The sequence below is a fragment of the Bombina bombina genome, chromosome 2 (genome assembly GCF_027579735.1).
Source record: "Bombina bombina isolate aBomBom1 chromosome 2, aBomBom1.pri, whole genome shotgun sequence".
NCBI lineage: Eukaryota > Metazoa > Chordata > Amphibia > Anura > Bombinatoridae > Bombina > Bombina bombina.
This window is the reverse complement of record NC_069500.1, coordinates 904118250-904142882: the sequence shown is the minus strand read 5'-3', so window position 1 is coordinate 904142882 and position 24633 is coordinate 904118250. Positions and strand designations below refer to the sequence as shown.

Below are 24633 nucleotides of genomic sequence, written 5' to 3'. Positions count from 1 at the left end.
AATCAATTTATGTTAAATTATGCAATGAATTTGTGCATTGGATAGCTTAAAGGGATACTCTACCCAATTTTTTTTCTTTCATGATTCAGACAGAACATGCGATTTTAAGTAACTTTCTAATTTACTCCTATTAACTATTATCAATTTTTCTTCGTTCTCTTGGGATCTTTATTTTCAAAAGCAGGAATGTAAGCTTACCAGCCTGCCCATCTATGGCTCAACACCTGGGTAGTGCTTGCCGATTGGTGGCTAAATGTAGCTGAACCAAAAATGGGCAGGCTGGGAAGCTTACATTCCTGCTTTTGAAAATAAAGATTCCAAGAGAACGAAGAAAAATTGATAATAGTAGTAAATTAGAAAGTTGCTTAAAATTGCATGATCTATATGAACCAGAAAAGAACAAAATTAGGTTCTGTATCCCTTTAAGAACATTTATAAATGACAGAAAAATGTATAGTATTACAAAGTATTACACTGCCCGGACCCAGCTACTTGCCACCCGGCTGGTAAAATTAAAATATAGATAAAACAACAAGGATTGGTTACAGATTGCCTCAGCATTTACTAACTATAATATCACATAACTGACGGTTGAGGCCTAGGCCTACTTTCCAAATGTTTATTTTCAGACTGACATTCCTACCTAAACATAACTCCACTTAAGGGTCTAACCACTACAGGGACAAAAAAAGCCCACAAAGTACAAAGATATAACCACCAACCACATCACAAGACTCCTAATAGGGAAAGTCCCCTCACTCAGCTGTCCCCACATTCATGTATATTCTCCACATGACACATCACCATTGGCTTTTGGACATACTGGAGTAGATAATGCATGCACAGGTAGACTGCCACTGTATTGGTTGTCCGGTAGTATGCACTATAAAAGCAGTTATATTACTGGAAAAGCAGACAAAATAAATAATGAAAGTATACGGCAATTTTTTTTTAACTACACATAATTAAGCATTAACATGTATGGGAATTGTTTGAGATTCAAATGTATATTTGCACAAAAAAATCTTGCGTATAGGTAATTTTTTTTTTTTATGCTTAAAAAATGTTTCTGCCACATTGTTAGTTTGGCATGCAGTCAGTATCCTGCTGCCTTGGCTCATTGTCCCAACTTGTGTTTTTCTAAGGTTATTGATGGGTTTGTGTGAATCAGCTTTTTCCTGTTGTTAATCTCATTTTAGCGCTCAAGTATCTGATTATCTGAGTCGTTTCAGCTAGCCTCATTTTACATTGCCACTGCATTCTGGGGGACAATATTAACTGCTCTTTTCTTTTTTTAGGTGAATGTAGGATGTGTACCAAAAAAGGTAAGTTGTGTATATATATATTTAATTTGTTATAAATTAAAGGGACAGTCAACTCCAATATTTTTATTGTTTAAAAAGATAGATAATCCCTTTAATTATCCATTCCCCAGTTTTGCATAACCAACACAGTTATATTAATATACGTTTAACCTCTGTGATTACCTTGTATCTAAGCATCTTCTGAAAGCCCCCTTATCACATAGCTATTTATTATCTATTGACTTGCATTTTAGCCAATTAGTGCAGTGTCAGGCACAACTCCACAGAAGAGAGCACAATGTTATCTATATGGCTCACATGAACTAGCAGACCCTTGTTGTGAAAAGCAAATAAAAAGCATGTGATAAGAGGCTGTCTTTAGTGGCTTAGAAACAGACAGAAATTTAGAGGTTTAAATGTTATAAAGCATAGTACTATAACAATGTTGGTTGTGCAAAGCTGAATAATGGGTAGTAATGGCGTTATCTATCTTTTTAAACAATAACAATTCTGGTGTAGACTGTCCCTTGACATATGTAGTAAAATACACTTTGTCTTCTACACACAAGGCAGTTTATTTTTAAATAATCAGCCCTTTAAAGGGACACTAAACCCCAAAAAAATCTTTCATGATTCAGATAGAGAATACAAATTTAAACAACATTACAATTTACTTCTATTATTTATTTTGCTTCATTTTTTTGATATCCTTTGTTGAAGAAAAATCAATGCACATGGGTGAGCCAATCACATGAGGCTTCTATGTGCAGGAACCAATCAGCAGCTACTGAGCCTATCTAGATATGCTTTTCAGCAAAGAATATCAGGAGAATAAAACAAATTAGATAATGGAATGAAATTAGAAAGTTGTTTAAAATGGAATGCTCTTTCTAAATCATGAAAGAAAAAATGTGGGTTTCATGTCCCTTTAAATTGTTTCTGATTAGATTAGGTTAACAGTAAATGTAATTATTTTACCCCTTCTAATGTTCTGATGGTATGGTCTCTGCAATTGTTCCTAGATGGCAGTGTGCAGGTAGGAAAGCCATATTAACTCATTGAAATGCACATTTGTTGTTGGGCTAAAGACTACAGGTGAAACTCGAAAAATTAGAATATAGTGCAAAAGTTCATTTATTCACTAATGCAACTTAAAAGGTGAAACTAATATATGAGAGAGACTCATTACATGCAAAGCAAGATAGTTCAAGTCGTGATTTGTCATAATTGTGATGATTATGGCTTACAGCTCATGAAAACCCCAAATCCACAATCTCAGAAAATTAGAATATTACATGCAATCAATAAAACAAGGATTGTACATACCAGTAGAACAATATCAGATCTCTGAAAAGTTTAAGCATGCATACTGTATGTACTCAGTACTTTGTTTGGGCCCTTTTTGCAGAAATTACTGCCTCAATGTGGCGTGGCATGGAAGCTATCAGCCTGTGGCACTGCTGAGGTGTTATGGAAGACCAGGATGCTTCAATAGCGGCCTTCAGCTCTTCTGCATTATTCTGTCTAATGTCTCTCATCTTTCTCTTGGCAATGCCCCATAGATTCTCTATGGGGTTCAGGTCAGGCGAGTTAGCTGGCCAATCAAGCACATTAATTCCACGGTCATTGAACCAGGTTTTGGTGCTTTTGGCAGTGTGGGCAGGTGCCAAGTCCTGCTGGAAAATGAAGTCAGCATCCCCATAGAGCTCGTCTGCGGAAAGAAGCATGAAGTGCTCCAAAATCTCCTGGTAGACGGCTGCGTTGACCCTGGACTTAATGAAGCACAGTGGACCAACACCAGATGCTCCCCAAATCAACACAGACTGTGGAAACTTCACACTGGACTTCAAGCATCTTGCAGTGTGTGCCTCTCCATTCTTCCTCCATACTCTGGGTCCTTGGTTTCCAAATGAGATGCAAAATTTGCTCTCATCAGAAAAGAGGACTTTGGACCACTGAGCAACAGACCAGGTCTGTTTTTCTTTAGCCCAGGTAAGACGCTTCTGACGTTGTTTGTTGTTCAGGGGTGGCTTGACAAGAGGAATACGACATTTGAAGCCCATGTCCAGGATCCGTCTGTGTGTGGTGGCTCTTGATGCACTGACTCCAGCCTCAGTCCACTCCTTGTAAAAGTCCCCAACACTTTTGAATGGCCTTTTCCTGACATTCCTCTCCAGGCTGTGGTCATCCCTGCTGCTTGTGCACCTGTTTCTTCCACACTTTTCCTTCCACATAACTTTCTATTAATGTGCTTTGATACAGCACTTTGGGAACATCCAACTTCTTTTGCAATTACCTTTTGAGGCTTTCACTCCTTATGGAGGGTGTCAATTATGGTTTTCTGCACAACTGTCAGGTCAGCAGTCTTTCCCATGATTGTGATTCCTACTGAACCAGACTGAGAGACCATTTAAAGGCTCAAGAACCCCTTTGCAGGTGTTATGGCTTAATTAGCTGGTTAGAGTGGGACACTTTGAGCCTAGAATATTGCACCTTTTCACAATATTCTAATTTTCTGAGATTGTGGATTTGGGGTTTTCATGAGCTGTAAGCCATAATCATCACAATTATGACAAATCACGGCTTGAACTATCTTGCTTTGCATGTAATGAGTCTATCTCATATATTAGTTTCACCTTTTAAGTTGCATTAGTGAAATAAATTAACTTTTGCACGATATTCTAATTTTTCGAGTTTCACCTGTAAATAAAATCCAGGTGTTAAACTACTCAAGGGAATACTAAACAAAAACTGCATGCTTTTATAAGAAACCTACATAGAGACGAGGGGCTCAGACTTTAAATCCCAACTGTTTTAAACCAGGGACAGCCTAGTCAAAATTAAAATGTATGATTCAGATAGGGCAAGTAATTTTAAACAACTTTCAAATTAACTTTTATCATCAAATGTTCTTTGTTCTTTGGTATTCTTAGTTGAAAGGTTAACCTAGGTAGGCTTATATGCTAATTTCTAAGGCCTTGAAGGCCACCTTTTATCTGAGTGCATTTGACAGTTTTCACAGCTAGAGGGCGTTGGCTCGTGTGTTTCATATAGATAACATTGAGGTCACGCACGTGAAGTTACCTAGGAGTAAGCACGGATTGGCTTAAATGGAAGTCTCTCAAAAAACTAAAATAAGGGGGCAGTCACAGAGGTAGAAAGTATATTAATATAACAGTGTTGGTTATGCAAAACTGGGGAATGGGTAATAAAGGGATTATCTATTTTTTAAACAATAAAAATTCTGGAGTAGAATGTCCATTTAAACGGGTTTTGTTTTGTCTTTGAATTTAATTACTAGGATTAACAAATTAAGGTGGTCAAAGGTATTTGCTAAACTTGTTAAATGTGCGTATAAATAGAATATATTTTAAAGGTAATGTGTATTTTCAGAATTGTATACTAGAATCTTAAAAAAATATTAGAGTAATAATTAAAATTTTATTATCTTAAGTAATCAGGATATTAGGTTAACAAGGTAGCTAATAAATATAGTTAGATTAGTGAAAAAGTTGTGTTGGTGAAACATTACGGTTTCTATGCTGAAAGGAGTGATTGATTTATCAAAATGATTATTCTGTTGTTCCTATTAGATAATGTGGAATGCAGCTATCCATTCTGAGTACATGCATGACCATGAAGATTATGGCTTTCAGACCTCTGACGTAAAATTCACCTGGAAGTAAGTACCACGCTTCTAGAGCTACCAACTAGTACCAACTACCACATGTTATGGTCTTCTGGTGTTACATGCTTTTTTTTTTTTTTTATTGCTCCAAAAGCCCAACCCATCTGTTATGCATTAAACTTACAGGATGATCCATGTATAGTGTCTTAAACATGTTATGAGTTTAAAGGGACAGTCTAGTTGAAAATGTTTATTGTTTAAAAAGATAGATAATCCCATTATCCATTCCCTAGTTTGGCATAAACAACACAGTTATATGAATATACTTGTTACCTCTGTGATTACCTTGTATCTAAGCCTCTGCAGACTGATCCCTTATCTCAGTTGCTTAACAGACTTGTTGTTTTTAACCAATCAGTATTGACTCATAAATAAATCCACAAGAGTGAGCACAATGTCTAACTGTGGAAATTTTTTTATAATGCACTTTGACCAGTGGTGGCCTTCAATGGTTTATAAATCAGCATATGAGCTTACCCTAGGTTTAGCTTTTAACAAAGAATGCCAAGGGAACAAAGCAAAATTGATGATAAATTTAAATTGGAAAGGTGTTTAAAATTGCATGCCCTATCTGAATCATGAAATTTTAATTTTGACTAGACTGTCCCTTTAAAATGTTCACAATCACTACACTCCCTTGGTATCCTTTGTTAAAAAGAAATCCAAGGAGAGTTCAGGAGCGTGCACGTGTCTTTAGCCATTTTTACCAGTTTGCAACAGTGTTTATAGCAATGTTATACATAGTTCCAAACACTACTGCCATAGACTGCATAGACATGTGAAAGAACTGCAGATCCCAAAAATGATCTGATAGAGGAGCGCTCTCTAGAAAGTGTTTGGTAGAAAAAAAGAAGAAAAAATGGAAAAAGGACCTATGAATAAAAAATAAACTAAAAAATATATGATGGGAAAATGATAAAGGAAAAAATAAAGACAAAATGAAAACAAAATATGACAATATTAAAAAATCATATCATATGAATACAAATGATCAAACAATAAATGCAATATGTGAACCAAGCTAATAATATCAAATAAATGTCAAATTAAAGTTCTTTGTGTTGAGAAAAAGACTTGCTTGTTTGCTGGTCCAAAATAGGATAATATCCCAATGGTTAATGTAAAACAGTAGGTGTTTGAGTAGACCTATGGGATAATGGCGGTTGAAATCAGGAAGCTCCTCTTGACCCGGTGCAAGGAAATTCTAAAAAGATGGAAACAGAAGAGGGCGCCTCATAGTGTGGTATGACCTTAAAGGGACACTGTACCCAAAAATTTTCTTTCGTGATTCCGATTGAGCATGAAATTTTAAGCAAATTTCTAATTTACTCCTATTATCAAATTTTCTTCATTCTCTTGGTATCTTTATTTGAAATGCAAGAATGTAAGTTTAGATGCCGGTCCATTTTTGGTGAACAACCTGGGTTGTCCTTGCTGATTGGTGGATAAATTCATCCACCAATAAAAAAGTGCTGTCCAGAGTAATGAAACCAAAAAAAAAGCTTAGATGCCTTCTTTTTCAAATAATGATAGCAAGAGAACGAAGAAAAAATGATAATAGGAGTAAATTAGAAAGTTGCTTAAAATTGCATGCTCTATCTGAATCACAAAAGAAAACATTTGGGTACAGTGTCCCTTTAACAATATAGTAGGTGTAATGATACAAGGAAGCTTACCAAAAGTAGTGGCACTGTACTATGACCAGTGCTAATAAACAGACTGAAACTCTCAGCGGCCAGCACACTGATCCCAGGTATCGTCCACCGTGACTGCTCCCAGGTGCAACTTCTCAGTGTAAGAAAACCAACCAACGAAATAGTGCTAGCAACGGCTAGCAGACTTGTACCCAAGGATTTTTCCGGGAACAGTTTCTTGTGATTTGCGGCGTCTCAATATGGATAACCGGGCAACACCGGCAGCAATAAAAACTGTCTGACAACTTCGGTAATATTAAAATAGATAAAAGTAAACGCTTTATTGTTAAACACAACGCGTTTCTCGACCACACAATGGTCGTTTCATCAGGTGATTTTTTGAAAAGCGGATACAATACATGGTAATCAATGCGGTTAAATACATTCAACAGGTAAAAACGGAAGTTGTCAGACATGAAAAAGACCAATAGGCATAGCTAATACAAAAGCATAGGTGTTCAAGGTGAAGACTGTAATCAGTGGCGTAAAAAAGTGATGTGTTCAAAAGCAAAATTTGATATGTAATTCATGTGTGTCGATCCTCATTCATCGTATAACACAAATAACAACAATAGTATAATTTAGTGTGATATTAAATCAACATTTGACTGTATTTTTTACGTTGAGATACATGGATTTTACTAAGTTATATCTAATATCAAAAATTGCTATTTTTTATTTGTGACATCGATCTAAAATTTGATATCAGCTTTAAAGGGTTAGTATGTTGCTTTTTTAATCGTGATATTGATTCAATGTTTGATCCTATTCTCATGTTGAGACATTTAGATCTTATCAGTTATATTCCACATTTGCTGCTGTTGTAACATAGGGTAAAATGTATTTACTATTTTTAGATGAATTAGGTTCCGATTGAGGTCGATACTTTATTCTACTTATTAGTTTCAGAACACTGTTCATATATTTAGCTGCAAGGTTTCTTATTTGGGATATTTATATACACTTACATTATTTTCATTCACCCGCCGGGGTTTTTAAATAACACTTTATTTTTAGTTTCATTTTTTACTTTGAAGTGTATATATCTTCCTCTTAAATACATTATTGCAAAGAGACTTTTATACGTTTATACTATTGTTGTTATTTGTGTTATACGATGAATGAGGATCGACACACATGAATTACATATTAAATTTTGCTTTTGAACACATCACTTTTTTACGTCACTGATTAGAGTCTTCACCTTGAACACCTATGCTTTTGTATTAGCTATGCCTATTGGTCTTTTTTATGTCTGACAACTTCCGTTTTTACCTGTTGAATGTATTTAACCGCATTGATTACCATGTATTGTATCCGCTTTTCAAAAAATCACCTGATGAAACGACCAGTGTGTGGTCGAGAAACGCGTTGTGTTTAACAATAAAGCGTTTACTTTTATCTGTTTTAATATTACCGAAGTTGTCAGACAGTTTTTATTGCTGCCGGTGTTGCCCGGTTATCCATATTGAGACGCCGCAAATCACAAGAAACTGTTCCCGGAAAAAATCCTGGGGTACAAGTCTGCTAGCCGTTGCTAGCACTATTTCGTTGGTTGGTTTTCTTACCCTGAGACGTTGCACCTGGGAGCAGTCACGGTGGACGATACCTGGGATCAGTGTGCTGGCCGCTGAGAGTGTCAGTCTGTTTATTAGCACTGGTCATAGTACAGTGCCACTACTTTTGGTAAGCTTCCTTGTATCATTACACCTACTATATTGTTAAGGTCATACCACACTATGAGGCGCCCTCTTCTGTTTCCATCTGCATAGACATGTGCCTACCTAGATTTACTCTTCAACAAATGATATACCAAGAGAATAAAACAATTATGATAATAGAACTAAATTGTAAAGTTATTTTAAATTGCATGCTGTATCTGAATTATGAATGTTTTACTTTGACTTTCCCGTCCCCTTAACCCCTTAAGGACAAGACCATTTTTCAATTTCCTTCCTTTAAGGACCAAGGCTATTTTTACATTTCTGCGGTGTTTGTGTTTAGCTGTAATTTTCCTCTTACTCATTTACTGTACCCACACATATTATATACCATCTTTCTCGCCATTAAATGGACTTTCTAAAGATACCATTATTTTCATGATATCTTATTTACTATAAAAAAAATTATAAAATATGAGGAAAAAATGGAAAAAACACACTTTTCTAACTTTGACCCCCAAAACCTGTTACTCATCTTCAACCACCAAAAAACACTCATGCTAAATAGTTTCTAAATTTTGTCCTGAGTTTAGAAATACCCAATGTTTACATCTTCTTTGCTTTTTTTGCAAGTTATAGGGCAATAAATACAAGTAGCCCTTTGCTATTTCCAAACCATTTTTTTTCAAAATTAGCGCTAGTTACATTGGAACACTGATATCTTTCAGGAATCCCTGAATATCCCTTGACATGTATATATTTTTTTAGAAGACAACCCAAAGTATTGATCTAGGCCCATTTTGGTATATTTCATGCCACCATTTCACCGCCAAATGCGATGAAATAAAATAAATCGTTCACTTTTTTCACAAACTTTAGGTTTCTCACAGAAATTATTTACAAACAGCTTGTGCAATTATGGCATAAATGGTTGTAAATGCTTCTCTGGGATCCCCTTTGTTCAGAAATAGCAGACATATATGGCTTTGGCGTTGCTTTTTGGTAATTAGAAGGCTGCTAAATGCCACTGCGCACCACACGTGTATTATGCTCAGCAGTGAAGGGGTTAATTAGGGAGCATGTAGGGAGCTTGTAGAGTTAATTTTAGCTTAAGTGTAGTGTAGTAGACAACCTCAAGTATTGATCTAGGCCCATTTTGGTATATTTCATGCCACCATTGCACCGCCAAATGCGATCAAATTAAAAAAAACTTAAATTTTTTCACAATTTTAGGTTTCTCACTGAAATGATTTACAAACAGCTTGTGCAATTATGGCACAAATGGTTGTAAATGCTTCTCTGGTATCCCCTTTGTTCAGAAATAGCAGACATATATGGCTTTGGTGTTGCTTTTTGGTAATTAGAAGGCCTCTAAATGCTGCTGTGCATCACACGTGTAATGTCTAGCAGTGAAGGGGTTAATTAGGGAGCTTGCAGGGTTAATTTTAGCTTTAGTGTAGAGATCAGCCTCCCACCTGACACATCAAACCCCCTGATCTCTCCCAAACAGCTCTCTTCCCTCCCCCACCCCACAATTGTCCCCGCCATCTTAAGTACTGGCAGAAAGTCTGCCAGTACTAAAATAAAAGGTATCTTTTATTTTATTTTTATTTTTTTTAGCATATTTACATATGCTGCTGTGTAGGATTCCCCCTTAGCCCCAAACCTCCCTGATCCCCCCCCCCAAACAGCTCTCTAACCCTCCCCCTCTACATAATTGGGAGCCATCTCAGGTACTGCTGTCTGCCAGTACCCAGTTTACAAAAAAAAAATATTTTTTATTTTTTACACTTTTCTGTACTGTAGCTTCCCCAGACTCACCCCCCACCCCCTCCCAGATCACTTAGATTGTGATATTATAAATTTATTTCCCCCTCTCTCCCACTTAATTTACAGAAATTGTTCCATAGTGTAATGGTTCCCACCCGCTCCCTCCCCGTGCAAGCGTCTGTGTCCGTGCGTGCCCCCGGCTATCCCGCCCACCTCTACCGACCAGAAGCCATCAATGGCCACCCACCCGCCTCCCATGTCGGCTCCCACCCACCAACGATTGCGCCCATCGATGTCCGGTGCAGAGAGGGCCACAGAGTGGCTCTCTCTGCACCGGAGGGGTAAGAAGGGTTATTGCAGGATGCCTCGATATCGAGGCATCACTGCAATAACCGGAAAGCGGCTGGAAGCGATCAGGATCGCTTCCAGCCACTTTAAACCCCCTAACGTTTGTTGTTAAGGGGTTAAGGACCAGGTACTAAAGACAAAAACTTCCCCAAAAGACCAGAGCATATTTAGCATTTTTGCCATCATCACTATATTTAAACAGAAATAGAGCCTTTTTTTTTTACCTCTCAAAACGATATTTTTTTTTTTTTTTTAGTAGACCACCCAAAGTATTGGCCTAGGCCCATTTTGTTATATTTAATGCCACCATTTTACCGCCAAATGCGATCAAATAAAAAATATTGTTCACTTTTTCACAATTTTAGGTTTCTCACTGAAATGATTTACAAACAACTTGTGCAATCATGGCACAAATGGTTGTAAATGCTTCTCTGGGATCCCCCCCTAAATGCCGCTGTGCACCACACTTGTATTATGCCCAGCAGTGAAGGGGTTAATTAGGTAGCTTGTATGGTTAATTTTAGCTTTAGTGTAGAGATCAGCCTCCCACCTGACACATCCCACCCCTGATCCCTTCTTGACCCCTCTCAAACAGCTCTCTTCCATCCCCCAAAAGTCACCCCCATCTTAAGTACTGGCAGTATAAAAATAAAAGGTTGTTTTTTTTAACTTTTTTTTTTTTTTTTTTTCTGCAGGGTAGTGTCCCCCCTTACCTCCCAACCTCCCTGATCCTCCCCCAAGCAGCTCTCTAACCCCCTCTCCTCCACCTATTTGCGGCCATCTTAGGTACTGGCAGCTGACTGCCAGTACCCAGTTTGCTGCAAAATAGGCATTTAAAATATATATATATATATATATATATATATATATATATATATATATATATATATATATATATATATATATATATATATATATAATACCCATTTTTCTGTAGTGTAGCTGCACCCCCTCCCCCTCCCAGATCCCTTTTCCTCAAATAATCCCACATATGATCCCTCTCATTGCCCCTCCTTCCCCCTCAATGACGCAGCTTTAAGTTTGTTTGTTTTTTCCTCTGTAGCGTGGCGTAGCAGTCCCACCCACTCCCTCCCTCCCGCCTCCTCCAGCGATGGGCCGCCCACCCGCCTCCCTCCTTACCTTTCCACCCACCGACAATCGGTCCCATCGCTGTCCAATGCAGAGAGGGAAACAGAGTAAAAATAATGCATCTTTAATAGTTTTGTACTTGTAAATACAGGTGCATACAATAATCTTTTACTTTACTTTTAATTACAAGTGCGACTTCAGTACAGTATTTTATGTCTTCTGTTTGCTTAGGTTTCTTGTTTTTTTCCCCCCACTAAATCTTTTACATTTTTTGCAGGGTAATTAAAGATAAACGAGATGCCTATGTGAGCCGTCTTAATGACATTTATCAAAAAAACCTGCACAAGGTATGTTGTATATTTTTGAATGCTACTTGTAAACATTAGGGCATAGATTACAAGTGGAGATCAAAGTCATTAGCGCTATTGTGCGCTTACATAACTCAAGTTAAATCAAAAGCGCTTTTATTTTTGTGCTCGAGCAATAGTCTAAGGCACTCACATCTAAATGTCGGATAGGACGGGTGTGCTATATCCCTTACATAATAAATTTTTGAAAACTGAAGTTGGCTACTGCTCAAGCATTAAGCCGTGGAGTTCTTCACTTGCTCTTAAACTATGATTTTATGTTAAAATACAAGTATTAAACACTGTGTGTATGTATGTATGTATATATATATATATATATATATATCTCCATCCTATTGAGCTCTTCCCAGTCCGGCACCTGATTATAGACCATATCCATTTGCTGCAGTTATTTTTCAAAAGCCAAACTCTACCTTGCCTAATCTGGACGGTCATTATGTTAGCAAACTTAAAAGGACAGGAAACCCCCACATTTTTTATGATTTGGATAGAACATGCAATTTTAAACAACTTTCCAATTTACTTCTATTATCAAAATTGCTTCATTCTCTTGTTATCCTTTGCTGAAGGAACAGCATTGCACTACTAGCAGCTAGATGAACACATCTAGTTATAGGGATACTAAACCCAATTTTTTTCTTTCATGATCCAGATAGAGCATGCAATTTTAAAGAATTTTAAATTCTTTCTAGTTTACTCTTATTATCAATTTTTCTCCGTTCTCATGCTATCTTTATTTGAAAAAGCAGGAATGTAAGCTTAAGAGCCGGCCCATTTTTGGTTCAGCACCTGGGTAGCATTTGCTGATTGGTGGCTAAATGTAGCAAACCAATCAGCAAGCTCTACCCAGGTGCTGAACCACAAATGGGCCGGCTCCTAACCTGACATTCCTTCTTTTTCAAATAAAGATAGCAAGAGAACGATGAAAAATGTAAGAAAATTAGAAAGTTGCTTAAAATGACATGTTCTATATGAATCATAAAAGAAAAAATGTGGGTTTAGTATCCCTTTAACCAATGGCATGAGAATAATGTGTGCAGGCATCTTTCAGCAGCTAGCTCCCACTAGCATAAGATATGTGCATATTCTCTTTCAACAAGGGGTACCAAGAGAACGAAGCACATTTGAAAATGGAAGTGAATTTAAAAGTGTATTTAAATGACATGCTCAATTTGAATCATGCAAGTTTAATTTTCACTTTCCTATTCTTTTAATTTTATATTACAATGGCAAAGTGTTTATTGTCCCTTTAACATTCTTCTTTAACAAAAACAGCATGTGACATTATTACAGCCATATTAAAACGGTATTGAAAAGTGTAACTCCGATTGTACTTTGGCTGAGTGGTGTGAAATCCACAATCGGAAACTGGATAGAGTTTTGTCATTCTATTGTTTTTTTTACTCATTCAGCATTATATTTTCTTATATACTGGCCAGTATCAACAAGTTTCAGATAAAGCTATGCAATTTTCACTCATAATTTTATTTGCATAATTAATAATAAATTACATTTTGCCCAAGCATAATTCATTTAAGTTTTATGATCAATACCACTAATAGCACAATTATATAAATGAGGGGTATTAAACACAGTATGCGATGTAAATACATCTTAGAGCTCTGTAGTAAACATGTCAGTTTATAGCACTTTATTCAAACCTGTTCTCAGGCCTCCCTAACAGGCCACATTTTGAGGATATCTGAACTGGAGTACAGGTGAAATAATTAACTAATTAGTAAACATGGTTATTTCCATCTAAAGGGGAGGAGAGTCCACGGCTTCATTCATTACTGTTGGGAATTAAGAACCTGGCCACCAGGAGGAGGCAAAGACACCCCAGCCAAAGGCTTAAATACCTCCCCCACTTCCCTCATCACCCAGTCATTCTTTGCCTTTCGTCACAGGAGGACGGCAGAGAAGTGCCGAAGATTGGAGTAGTCTCTTATGGAGGGTAGTACTCTTCGCTTTGGGACTGGAGTTTTAAGTAGTCCTGTCAGCCTCTCAGTGAGAGCCTGGGCGAAAGTTAGAGTCCGGAAATGCAGGGAGAGTCTTTCTTAGAAACCATACAGACTCATATTAACAGCTCTACAAGCATTCAGCGTTGACAAGTTTCGCTGCCTGCTTTTTACACTCAAGTCCATGTCAGGAGCGAGGCTACTAACCTGTCACACTTGAAGGGCCGTGTTCCTGTTCCACGGCGTAGATTCTGGTAAGATTGTTTCTTTTTTTATTACATAATGATAACACGGAAGACAGGGTCACAGTGTGACACCTCTTATCTTTAAAGAATCAAGGGTTAATATTCCTGGAAAGGGGATTATTGAACAGGGAGGGTTTATACATGATATTGTTTATTGTGTCATTGCTGCGTTATGTGCGAGATGAGGCTCTGGCAATGTGTGGAACTTTCAGGTGACTTATGGGAGTATTGCGTGGCCCTTTTTTGGCGTGTTTTCTCCTTAGGCATGTAATGCTCATGGGATACTCCTCTATCAGACGGAACTCGGCCAGTAGTCTTGTTATCCTGACGTTGAGCCGGAATGATAGGGAACTTCCCAGATCAGAGAAAGTTAGTAAAATGAGGAAGGCGGCACTCACCACAGGCAGGACAGTCCACAGCGGCAACCGCAGAGCATTCCAAGGACAAACCACTAGAATGGTCAGGCAGGGTTTGGCAACAGCAAAGCAGTCCAAGGGCGCACCACTAGAATGGTCAGGCAGGCAGGGTTCGGCAACAAAGAGGCAATCCAGAAGAACAGGGGTTAATAAGCAGATTAGTCAGACAGGCAGGGTTCAGCAGCAGTATATCAATCCAGTAATTAAGGGGTATAGCAGGCAGAGTAGTCAGACAGGCAGGGATCATACACAAATAGGAAAATAAATTCAACGATCTGTCACACCCAGGAGCACACAAAGTAACACCTATACTTGAGCAGTGACAGATCGTTGTAGGAAACTTACATAGGCGCAGGATTCGCGCCACAAAGGACCGACCGGCATCAGGAGCGTGCGGCGATGATGTTAGCACCGCACGCATCCGGACCCAACACAACCCCTGGCAACGAGCAGGGAAGGAGAAGCAAGAAGACGCCGCGCCCCTAGCAATGGCTAGAACAGCGTGGCGTGACAAGGCAGGGGTGGTCCTGCCAGGCATTCCATGTGACCGGGTGTGGCTATATTTCTTCTCTGTTGATTAGCGACGCAGGGGACGAAACGGTTTCTGTAGTCCAGGTCATAGGAGGTGGTGAGTGCCCCGGTCATTGGAGGTTATAAAGGTGCCTATTTATTAAGTTAATCTAGTCCGTAATAACAGCGCAAGCTATCGAGGACTCTGATGCGTTAAAGGGTTCTCCCACTTTAACAAGGTCTCATTCCTGTGTTTATTGTGAGGAGGTTCTTGTAGAACAGCCTGCTCAACTATTTTCCACATGCCTTAATAAAGTTACGACATCTAAAGGTAAACGGATGTCTAGTACTACTGAGCCATCCACCTCTGAGGGTACCCCGTCCTGTGAGGTGCGTTCCATGCATTCATCTCCAATTGCACATGCAGCTCCCCAGGGTTCAACCATTACTCCTGTGGGATAGATTCGTTGGCCGTCAGATTTTGCGGATCAACTACAAACGGCGGTATCGAAAGTGATCCATGCCTTACCACGCTCTGCTAAGCGCAAGCGTAGGTCGTATCATGGCGGCCTGGCCCAGGGGTTGTCTACGCCTATGGAAATATCGGAGGCGTTATACGATGATGAGGCCCACTCTGACTTTGGAGGAGGCCCCTTCTGGGTCGGAATCCATGTCATCTAAACCTCCAGCCACTGAGGAGCCTGACTTTAGGTTTAGAATAGAGAATTTGCGCTTTTTGCTGAAGCAAGTGCTTGCTACTCTGGAGGTTCCGGAACTGAAGCTTCCAGAGGAACCTGTGATTTCTAAGCTTGATAAGGTATGAGGACAGGGTGGGGCCTCAGGCCTTCCCGGTTCATGTTAAGATGGCTAATATTATTAAGAATGAATGGGAGCGATTAGGTTCTTCCTTTTTTCCCCTTCTTCCTTTAAGAAACTGTTCCCCGTTCCGGACTCTCAGCTTGAGCTGTGGGGTACTGTCCCTAAGGTGGATGGTGCTATCTCCACGCTTGCGAAGCAGACAACTATTCCCCTCGAGCATAGTTTGTCGTTTAAAGAGCCCATGGATAAAAAGTTGGAAAACATGTTAAGGAAGATGACCGCTGCTCCTTAACTCGTCCGCCACCTCTGAGGCGGTGGACCGCAATCAGCCTGATCGGATTGATTGACACCCCTGCTACCGGCCGATTGGCCGCGACTGTTTAGGGGGCGGCATTGCACAATCATTTCGCTAGAAATGCTTGTGCAATGATAAATGCCGACAGTGTATGCTGCATTTATATAGCAGTTTGCAGCTTTACCAGTGCTAAGATTTGCTGCAGCTATAGTGCAGTTTGCATCTTCACCAGTGCTAAGATTTGCTGCAGTCATCTTGCAGTTTGCAGCTTTGCCAGTACTAAGATTTGCTGCACTTATATAGCAGTTTGCAGCTTCACCGGTCCGCCTTTTACCCTTCCGGTTTCATTCAGTGTCCTCTAAAGCTTGGGTATATGTTCCCAACAGTAATGAATGAAGCCATGGACTCTCCTCCCCTTTAGATGGAAAACATAAATTATTCTTACCTGATAATTTAACTTCCATAGAGGGGAGGAGAGTCCACGGCTCCCGATGGGCGGACCTAAATTTAATTAATCTTCTGGCACCATTTATACCCTGATATTTATCCTACTGTTCCTTGTTCCCTTGGCAGAATGAATGGGGGATGAGGGAAGTGGGGGAGGTATTTAAGCCTTTGGCTGGGGTGTCTTTGCCTCCTCCTGGTGGCCAGGTTCTTAATTCCCAACAGTAATGAATGAAGCCATGGACTCTCCTCCCCTCGATGGAAATGAAATTATCAGGTAAGTATAATTTATGTTTTTACTTGCTCTCATTAAAGGTAATCCTGAAAACCTGGCCTGTTAGGGAGGCCCGAGGACAGGTTTGAAAACCAGTGGTTTATAGTAAACATCTTAGACCATTAACCAAAGAGAATAAAGACATAACACATATATGTAGCCCTTGAATACTGAGTATCTTGCATTTAAAAAAAAAAAAAAAAAAATTACAGCTGTTGAGGGAAAATCAATATCCATAGTACCTTTGTGCATCTAACTTCTTTTCATGTCTTCATCGGTCTTATCTCACTATGATGTACTTGAGTAAGATAAACGTTATTGTACCATTTTACAGTGATAGCAATTTTCATGTAGCATTTCTAAACTTCAGTCCTCTAATGAGCCTAATAGACCGGATTCTGAACCTAAGTTCAGGTGAGTTAGTCACAGTTAGTGAACAGCTGACCAGTTTAGGCATGGGCATACTCATAATCTGGCCTGTTAGGGTTGCTTGAGGGTGCAGTTGATGAACGCTGCTTTCTAAGATACACTAAGGGGTAGATTTACCAAACAGTGGATGCTGCTATCTACCCCTGTACTTTCCAGCTCGCTGGAAATGTAAGTTATGAAGCAGCGGTCATAAGACCGCTGCTCCTTAACTCGTCCGCCACCTCTGAGGTGGTGGACCGCAATCAGCCTGATCGCGTTGATTGACACCCCCTGCTACCGTCCGATTGGCCGCGAATGTTTAGGGGGCGGCATTGCACAATCATTTCACTAGAAATGCTTGTGCAATGATAAATGCCGACAGTGTATGCTGTCTGCATTTATCGATGTGCAGCGGACATAATCCTCTACAGCAGATCATGTCCGCCTGCACATTAATTAATCTACCCCTAAACCTCTACCTTTGTTGCATTAGACCAAAAAAAAAATGATCAATTACACAATAATAATTAAAAGGCAAACCTTGGAGTTCCTTTTGCAAATACTCCAAATATCTGAAAAACTAGGCTTCAGATCACATTTTAAATGCATTTAGTTTGTTTTTTTTGTTTCTCCAGCAAACTTTATTTGAAAAATACATTTATTTGCATTTTAGGCTCAGGTAGAAATTATCCGGGGTCATGCTTCCTTTACGTCTGACCCCGAACCAACGCTGGAAGTTAATGGTCAGAAGTATACAGCGCCACACATTCTTATTGCTACAGGAGGAAAACCTACTGTGCCCTCAGAAAGTAAAGTTCCTGGTAAGTACCAGCTACATATAATGCATAAAATAGCATGATCTGCTAAATATACTGCATGTGAATACATTTAAAATCCATGAAATTCTCTTATGAAAGCATTTTATAACAGCCTGATTATCATTATTATTATAAAAAAAAAATTTTTTTAATGTGGTTTTCATTCCAGACTATCATAAGTGCCATAGTTATTAGTTAAAAACTCTCGAAACCTTTATGGAAGCGCAAAATATTTCTGTAAAAAACAGATTGAGGTTTAGTGGACACTTAAGTTAATTTACTTTTAATATAGAGAAAATTATGGCAACACGATCAATCAATTTACTTGTAATATAGAGAACATTTTGGCAACACGATCAATTTAAGCAAAGTGCTAATAATACTGATAGCAATGAAATATTAATTTTATTAGAATCCATTAAAATACTTCTGTAACTGCAAACAAATTGGTCTGGTATTTTACCACCAATTTACGCGTTTCACATTGCTGTTTCTTAAACGGACAGTCTACACCAGAATTTTTATTGTTTTAAAAGATAGATAATCCCTTTATTACCCATTCCCCAGTTTTGCATAACCAACACAGTTATATTAATATACTTTTAACCTCTGTGATTATCTTGTATCTAAGCCTCTGCAAACTGCCCCTTTATTTAAGTTCTTTTGACAGACTTGCAGTTTAGCCAATCAGTGCCTGCTCCCAGATAACTTCACGTGCACGAGCACAGTGTTATCTATATGAAAAACATGAACTAACACCATCTAGTGGTGAAAAACTGTTAAAATGCATTCTGAAAAGAGGTGGCCTTCAAGGTCTAAGAAATTAGCATATGAACCTCCTAGGTTAAGCTTTCAACTAAGAATACCAAGAGAACAAAGCAAAATTGGTGATAAAAGTAAATTGGAAAAGTGTTTAAAATTACATGCTCTATCTGAATCATTAAAGTTTATTTCGGCCTAGACTGTCCCTTTAAAGATGACATCTGATTACTGAAATGTGAAACTGAATGGATTTTATTCTTATTGAACACTGGATTCTCTGATTTCTGTTACAGGAGCCGATTTAGGAATCACAAGTGATGGCTTTTTTGAACTTGAAGAATTACCAAGGTATAATGTGTACATTATTATATATAGACAGAGTAAACTGCTCCATGTTCATTGCAAGGTGTGATTTTGTTACAGGACGGATTGTTTTTTAGTTGTTTAAAATTTGGATACATCTAAGTCAAATTTGAAAACTCAAAGGGACATTAAAATCAACTTACACACCCCATAAAAAGCCCCTTGAATTATATTTTTCTTAGGTCCTTTGCAGTAGCCAATTAAGAGACAGATATAAACATGTTTCTGCACTTATCAACCAATCACTGCAAACAGGCACAATAACAATATATTCTGAAAGTGCATTGCACTTTTATTCCCCATCTGCACATTTCTTCTAGAGAACTATTAAAGTATTTTTAAAAACAAACATAATACTTGGAATTATATTTTTATTTTTCCACTTATTTCAGACAAACGTTATTTTACTATGCACTTGCATGCTTCATCTAATAAATAAAAAAAATTTAATAAGCAAAGCTGTGTACCTAGTGATTGACTTTCTGTGCTTGCTCTAGACGCAGTGTTATTGTTGGTGCGGGTTACATTGCTGTGGAAATAGCTGGAATTCTTTCGGCTTTGGGATCCAGGGCTGCTTTGCTGATTCGCCAAGACAAGGTAAAAATAAATAAATAAATCTTTTTAAAGGGACAGAAAAGGTACAAAACAAAACTACAGCATGTTACAGCATTTTGTTATTGCTCTATAGATTGTACATAGCTATGCGTATAACAACTGCAAAGGGATTACACACCGATTTTAGAGCAGTAATGCGCTACTGTGAGCTAGTTGGGCACATCTAGTAAACCAATGACAAAAAGGTATATGTGTGTAGACACAGGTCGCTAGCTAGCTCCCAAGATAATTAAGTAAATATGATGATAGAAGTACATTGAAACATCTCTTAAAATTGCATGCTGTGAACAATTAAAGTTTTTTATTTTGACTTTATGTTCCTTTAACATTAAAATAAAATTATCCCACTAAATTTACAGGGCATACATGAATTTCAACAGCATTGTGAATAAAGTGTTAACTGAATATTCTATTATTTATCTGTGGCATGATTGTAAAGTCAGAGAAAATGCTAAATTATCTCCTCCTTTTTTATCATTCTGAACTGGCAAAAAAATATCTGTCTTGTGAAATCTGTGACCAAGTTCTCGTCCAATTATGTAAATGTATCTTAGGACAGTTTAACCACAACAATACAATATAAAATGCAGTTATTTCCTGTATGCTGTGCGCCTTCCTCTTTCAGGACAAATTCATATTTCCCAATACAGGGCTAGATTACAAGTGGCGCACTAACTGTTGCGTGCAAGCAAAATGGAGTTTACTGCTGCTCTTTGCATGCGTCAGAAGTAGCGCGCGTATTACAGGTTGAACGTAAACACAATCGCTTCAGAGCAATTGAAATTAATGCGCAACAGGATAGCGCGATTTCAGAGCTCTGGTTAACTGTTACGTGAGTCAAAAAACTGTCACAAAATACATTTAAAATTGGGTGTTTGGATCAGCAATTTCATTTCTCCAACATTGCTGTGTCAGGTCCACGGCGTCATCCATTACTTGTGGGAAATATTCTCCCCCACAGGGAAAGGCAAGGAGAGCACACAGCAAGAGCTGTCCATATAGCTCCCCCTCTGGCTCCGCCCCCCAGTCATTCTCCTTGCCGCTCTGAACAAGTAGCATCTCCACGGGGATGGCGAGGAGTTTGTGGTGTTAATTGTAGTTTTTTTATTTCTTCTATCAAGAGTTTGTTATTTTAAAATAGTGCTGGCTTGTACTATTTACTCTACAACAGAAAAGTGATGAAGATTTTAGCACAAGTAACTAAAATCCATTGCTGTTACCACGCAGGACTGTTGAAACCAGAGAACTTCAGTTGGGGTTAACAGCTTGCAGACTCATCTGCTTCAGGTATGACTAGTCTCCTTCTAACAACACAGGCTAATGCTAGATGACAGTCATTTTTCCCCTCAGGGAAAACGGTAAGCCATTTTTCTTTCACCTCAGCAAAAAAGATAACAGGCTTCCCCTTTTTGAATTTTATGCTGGTAGACACTGTTAGGGGCCTAATCGATTGGTTTTTATTACAATATCATGGCATTTGAAATGTTTTATAAGCTCATATACACTTGGAGACGTTTTTTATTGATCTGGCTTGTTTAAGACACCTAAATCTAGTCAGGAAGGCCCCTTCACTCTAGTGTACTGAGGGAGGAGGCCTCATTTTGGCAGTTGATTTCAGGCAGTGCATGCAGTCTCATGTGAGAGGGTCCTGTGGCTCAGAAAGTGACTCCAGAAGGCTTTTTTCTGTGGATGGTTGACCCCTAAGGAAGGTAAAAGCTACAGCAATGCTGTAGCAGGGATTGTGGTGTATAAAAACGGTTAAATCCAACAATTAGCTCCGGTTTTCTTGTTTTAAGAGCTAGAGTCTCCATATTTGCTGTGCATTATAAGCATTAAGACACTGGGGACCAAATTTCATAAAAATTGTATATTGCCTTCATAGTTTTTTGAACATTCAGAAATAAAGTGCGTCATTTTATTATTTAAAGAGACAGTAACGTTTTTGTTTAAAATCGTTTTTATTGCATTGTTTGCCTGCCTAAATCTGTTTAACATGTCTGGGCCATCAGATAACCTATGTTCTGTGTGTGTAGAGACAAATGTGGTTCCCCCTTCGAGTGTTTGTGATAATTGTGCCATAGCGTCCAAACAAAATAAGTACAGCTCTGTTTCATAATGTTGCCCAAGATGATTTATCTAATGAAGGTAGTGGGGATAGTTCTACATCCCCTCCTTCTGTGTCTACACCAGCTTTGCCCGCGCAGGCGACACCTAGCGCGCCAGTGCTTGTTTCTATGCAACAATTAACAGCAGTAGTGGATAATTCTATAGCAAATCTTTTATCCAAACTGCCAGCATTTCAGAGAAAGCGTGATTGTTCAGTTTTAAATACAGATAAAAAGGATGAACAATCAGACGCTGACGATGCCTTATCTATTTTACCCTCACATCAATCAGAATTGGCTGTGAGGGAAGGGCTGTCTGAGGGTGAAATTTCAGACTCAGGAAAAATTTCTCAACAGGCAGAACCTGATATAGTAGCATTTAAGTTTAATCTAGAACATCTCCGCGCTTTGCTTAAGGAGGTATTAGCTACTCTGGATGACTGTGATTCTATGGTAGTACCAGAGAAGTTGTGCAAATTGGACAAATTTTTAGAGGTCCCAGTGCACGACAACGCTTTTCCAATACCAAAGAGGGTAGCGAGCATAGTGGATAAGGAGTGGGAGAAGCCAGGTGTACCCTTTGCCCCACCTCCTTTATTTAAGAAAATGTTTCCCATAGTAGACCCTAGAAGGGACGCATGGCAGACGGTCCCGAAGGTTGAGGGAGCTGTTTCAACACTAGCGAAGCGCACAACTATTCCTATAGAGGACAGCTGCGCTTTCAAAGATCCTATGGATAAAAAATTGGAAGGATTGCTTAAAAAGATTTTTGTTCAGCAAGGGTTCATCCTTCAACCAGCTACGTGTGTTATTACTGTCACTTCAGCGGCGTCCTTTTGGTTCGAGGAACTAGAAAGGTCGCTCCAGAAAGAGACTTCCTATGAAGAAGTCATGGACAGAATTCACGCATTAAAGTTAGCTAATTCCTTTATATTGGATGCCGCTTTTCAAATAACGAAATTGGCGGCGAAAAACTCAGGTTTTGCTATAGTAGCGCGGAGGGCGCTTTGGCTAAAATCCTGGTCGGCAGATGTGTCGTCCAAGACTAAGTTACTTAATATTCCTTTCAAGGGTAAGACCCTTTTTGGGCCGGAATTGAAGGAAATTATTTCAGACATCACTGGGGGTAAGGGCCATGCCCTCCCACAGGATAGGCCTTTTAAGGCTAAGAACAAGTCTAATTTTCGTTCCTTTCGCAATTTCAGGAACGGACCGGCTAATAACTCCACTGCCGCTAGACAAGAAGGTAACGCGGCCCAGCCCAAACCCGCTTGGAAGCCCATGCAAGGCTGGAACAAGGGTAAACAGACCAAGAAACCTGCTGCTGCTACCAAGACAGCATGAAGGGGTAGCCCCCGATCCGGGACCGGATCTGGTAGGGGGCAGACTATCTTCGCTCAGGCTTGGGCAAGAGATGTTCCAGATCCCTGGGCACTAGAGAGAGTCTCCAAGGGATACCTACTAGAGTTCAAGGGACTTGCTCCAAAGGGAAGATTCCACCTGTCTCGCTTATCTTCAGACCAGATAAAGAAACAGGCATTCTTACATTGTGTAAGAGACCTATCAAAGATGGGAGTGATAAACCCAGTCCCCTCCGGGGAACAAGGTCTAGGTTTTTACTCAAACCTGTTTGTGGTTCCCAAAAAAGAGGGAACTTTCAGGCCAATTCTGGATTTAAAGATATTAAACAAGTTCCTCAGAGTTCCATCCTTCAAAATGGAAACTATTCGGACAATCTTGCCGACAATCCAGCAGGGTCAATATTTGACTACCGTGGATCTAAAGGATGCATATCTGCATATCCCAATCCACAAAACTCATCATCAGTTCCGGAGGTTCGCTTTTCTGGACAAACATTACCAGTTCGTGGCTCTTCCATTCGGTTTAGCCACCGCTCCCAGAATTTTCACAAAGGTGCTAGGGTCCCTTCTAGCAGTCCTAAGGCCGAGGGGCATCGCTGTAGCACCTTATCTAGACGACATCCTAATCCAAGCGTCGTCTCTTTCCAAAGCAAGGGCCCACACGGACATTGTGTTGGCTTTTCTCAGATCTCACGGGTGGAAGGTGAACATAGAAAAGAGTTCACTGTCACCGTCCACAAGGGTTCCTTTTCTGGGAACAATAATAGATTCTGTGGAAATGAAGATCTTCCTGACAGAAGTCAGAAAGTTAAAGCTTCTAAACGCTTGTCGAGTTCTTCATTCTATTCCTCAACCCTCCATAGCTCAGTGCATGGAAGTAATAGGACTAATGGTCGCAGCAATGGACGTGGTTCCTTTTGCTCAAATTCATCTAAGACCATTACAGCTGTGCATGCTCAATCAGTGGAATGGGGACTATACAGACTTGTCTCCCCAAATTCAAGTAGACCAGGTAACCAGGGACTCAATTCTCTGGTGGTTGACCCAGGATCACCTGTCTCAGGGAATGAGTTTCCGCAGACCAGAGTGGGTCATTGTCACAACCGACGCCAGTCTCTTAGGCTGGGGCGCGGTCTGGGACTCCCTGAAAGCTCAGGGTCTATGGTCTCGGGAAGAGTCGCTTCTCCTGATAAACATTTTGGAACTAAGAGCAATATTCAATGCGCTCCTGGCTTGGCCTCAGCTAGCGGAAGCCAGGTTCATAAGATTTCAGTCGGACAACATAACGACTGTTGCGTACATCAATCATCAGGGGGGA

At 39.3% G+C, this 24633-nt stretch overlaps 1 protein-coding gene across 1 annotated transcript in view; it reads left to right on the top strand.

Annotated features, from left to right (window-relative positions):
* Positions 1-24633, top strand: part of LOC128649810 (glutathione reductase) — a 79531-nt gene that overhangs the window by 19469 nt on the left and 35429 nt on the right. Inside the window, exons 2-7 of the mRNA XM_053703286.1 lie at positions 1299-1325; positions 4898-4986; positions 11832-11901; positions 17965-18112; positions 19165-19219; positions 19732-19831. Coding sequence (XP_053559261.1) covers positions 1299-1325; positions 4898-4986; positions 11832-11901; positions 17965-18112; positions 19165-19219; positions 19732-19831 — 489 coding nt within the window. The remainder of the gene's footprint in view (positions 1-1298; positions 1326-4897; positions 4987-11831; positions 11902-17964; positions 18113-19164; positions 19220-19731; positions 19832-24633) is intronic.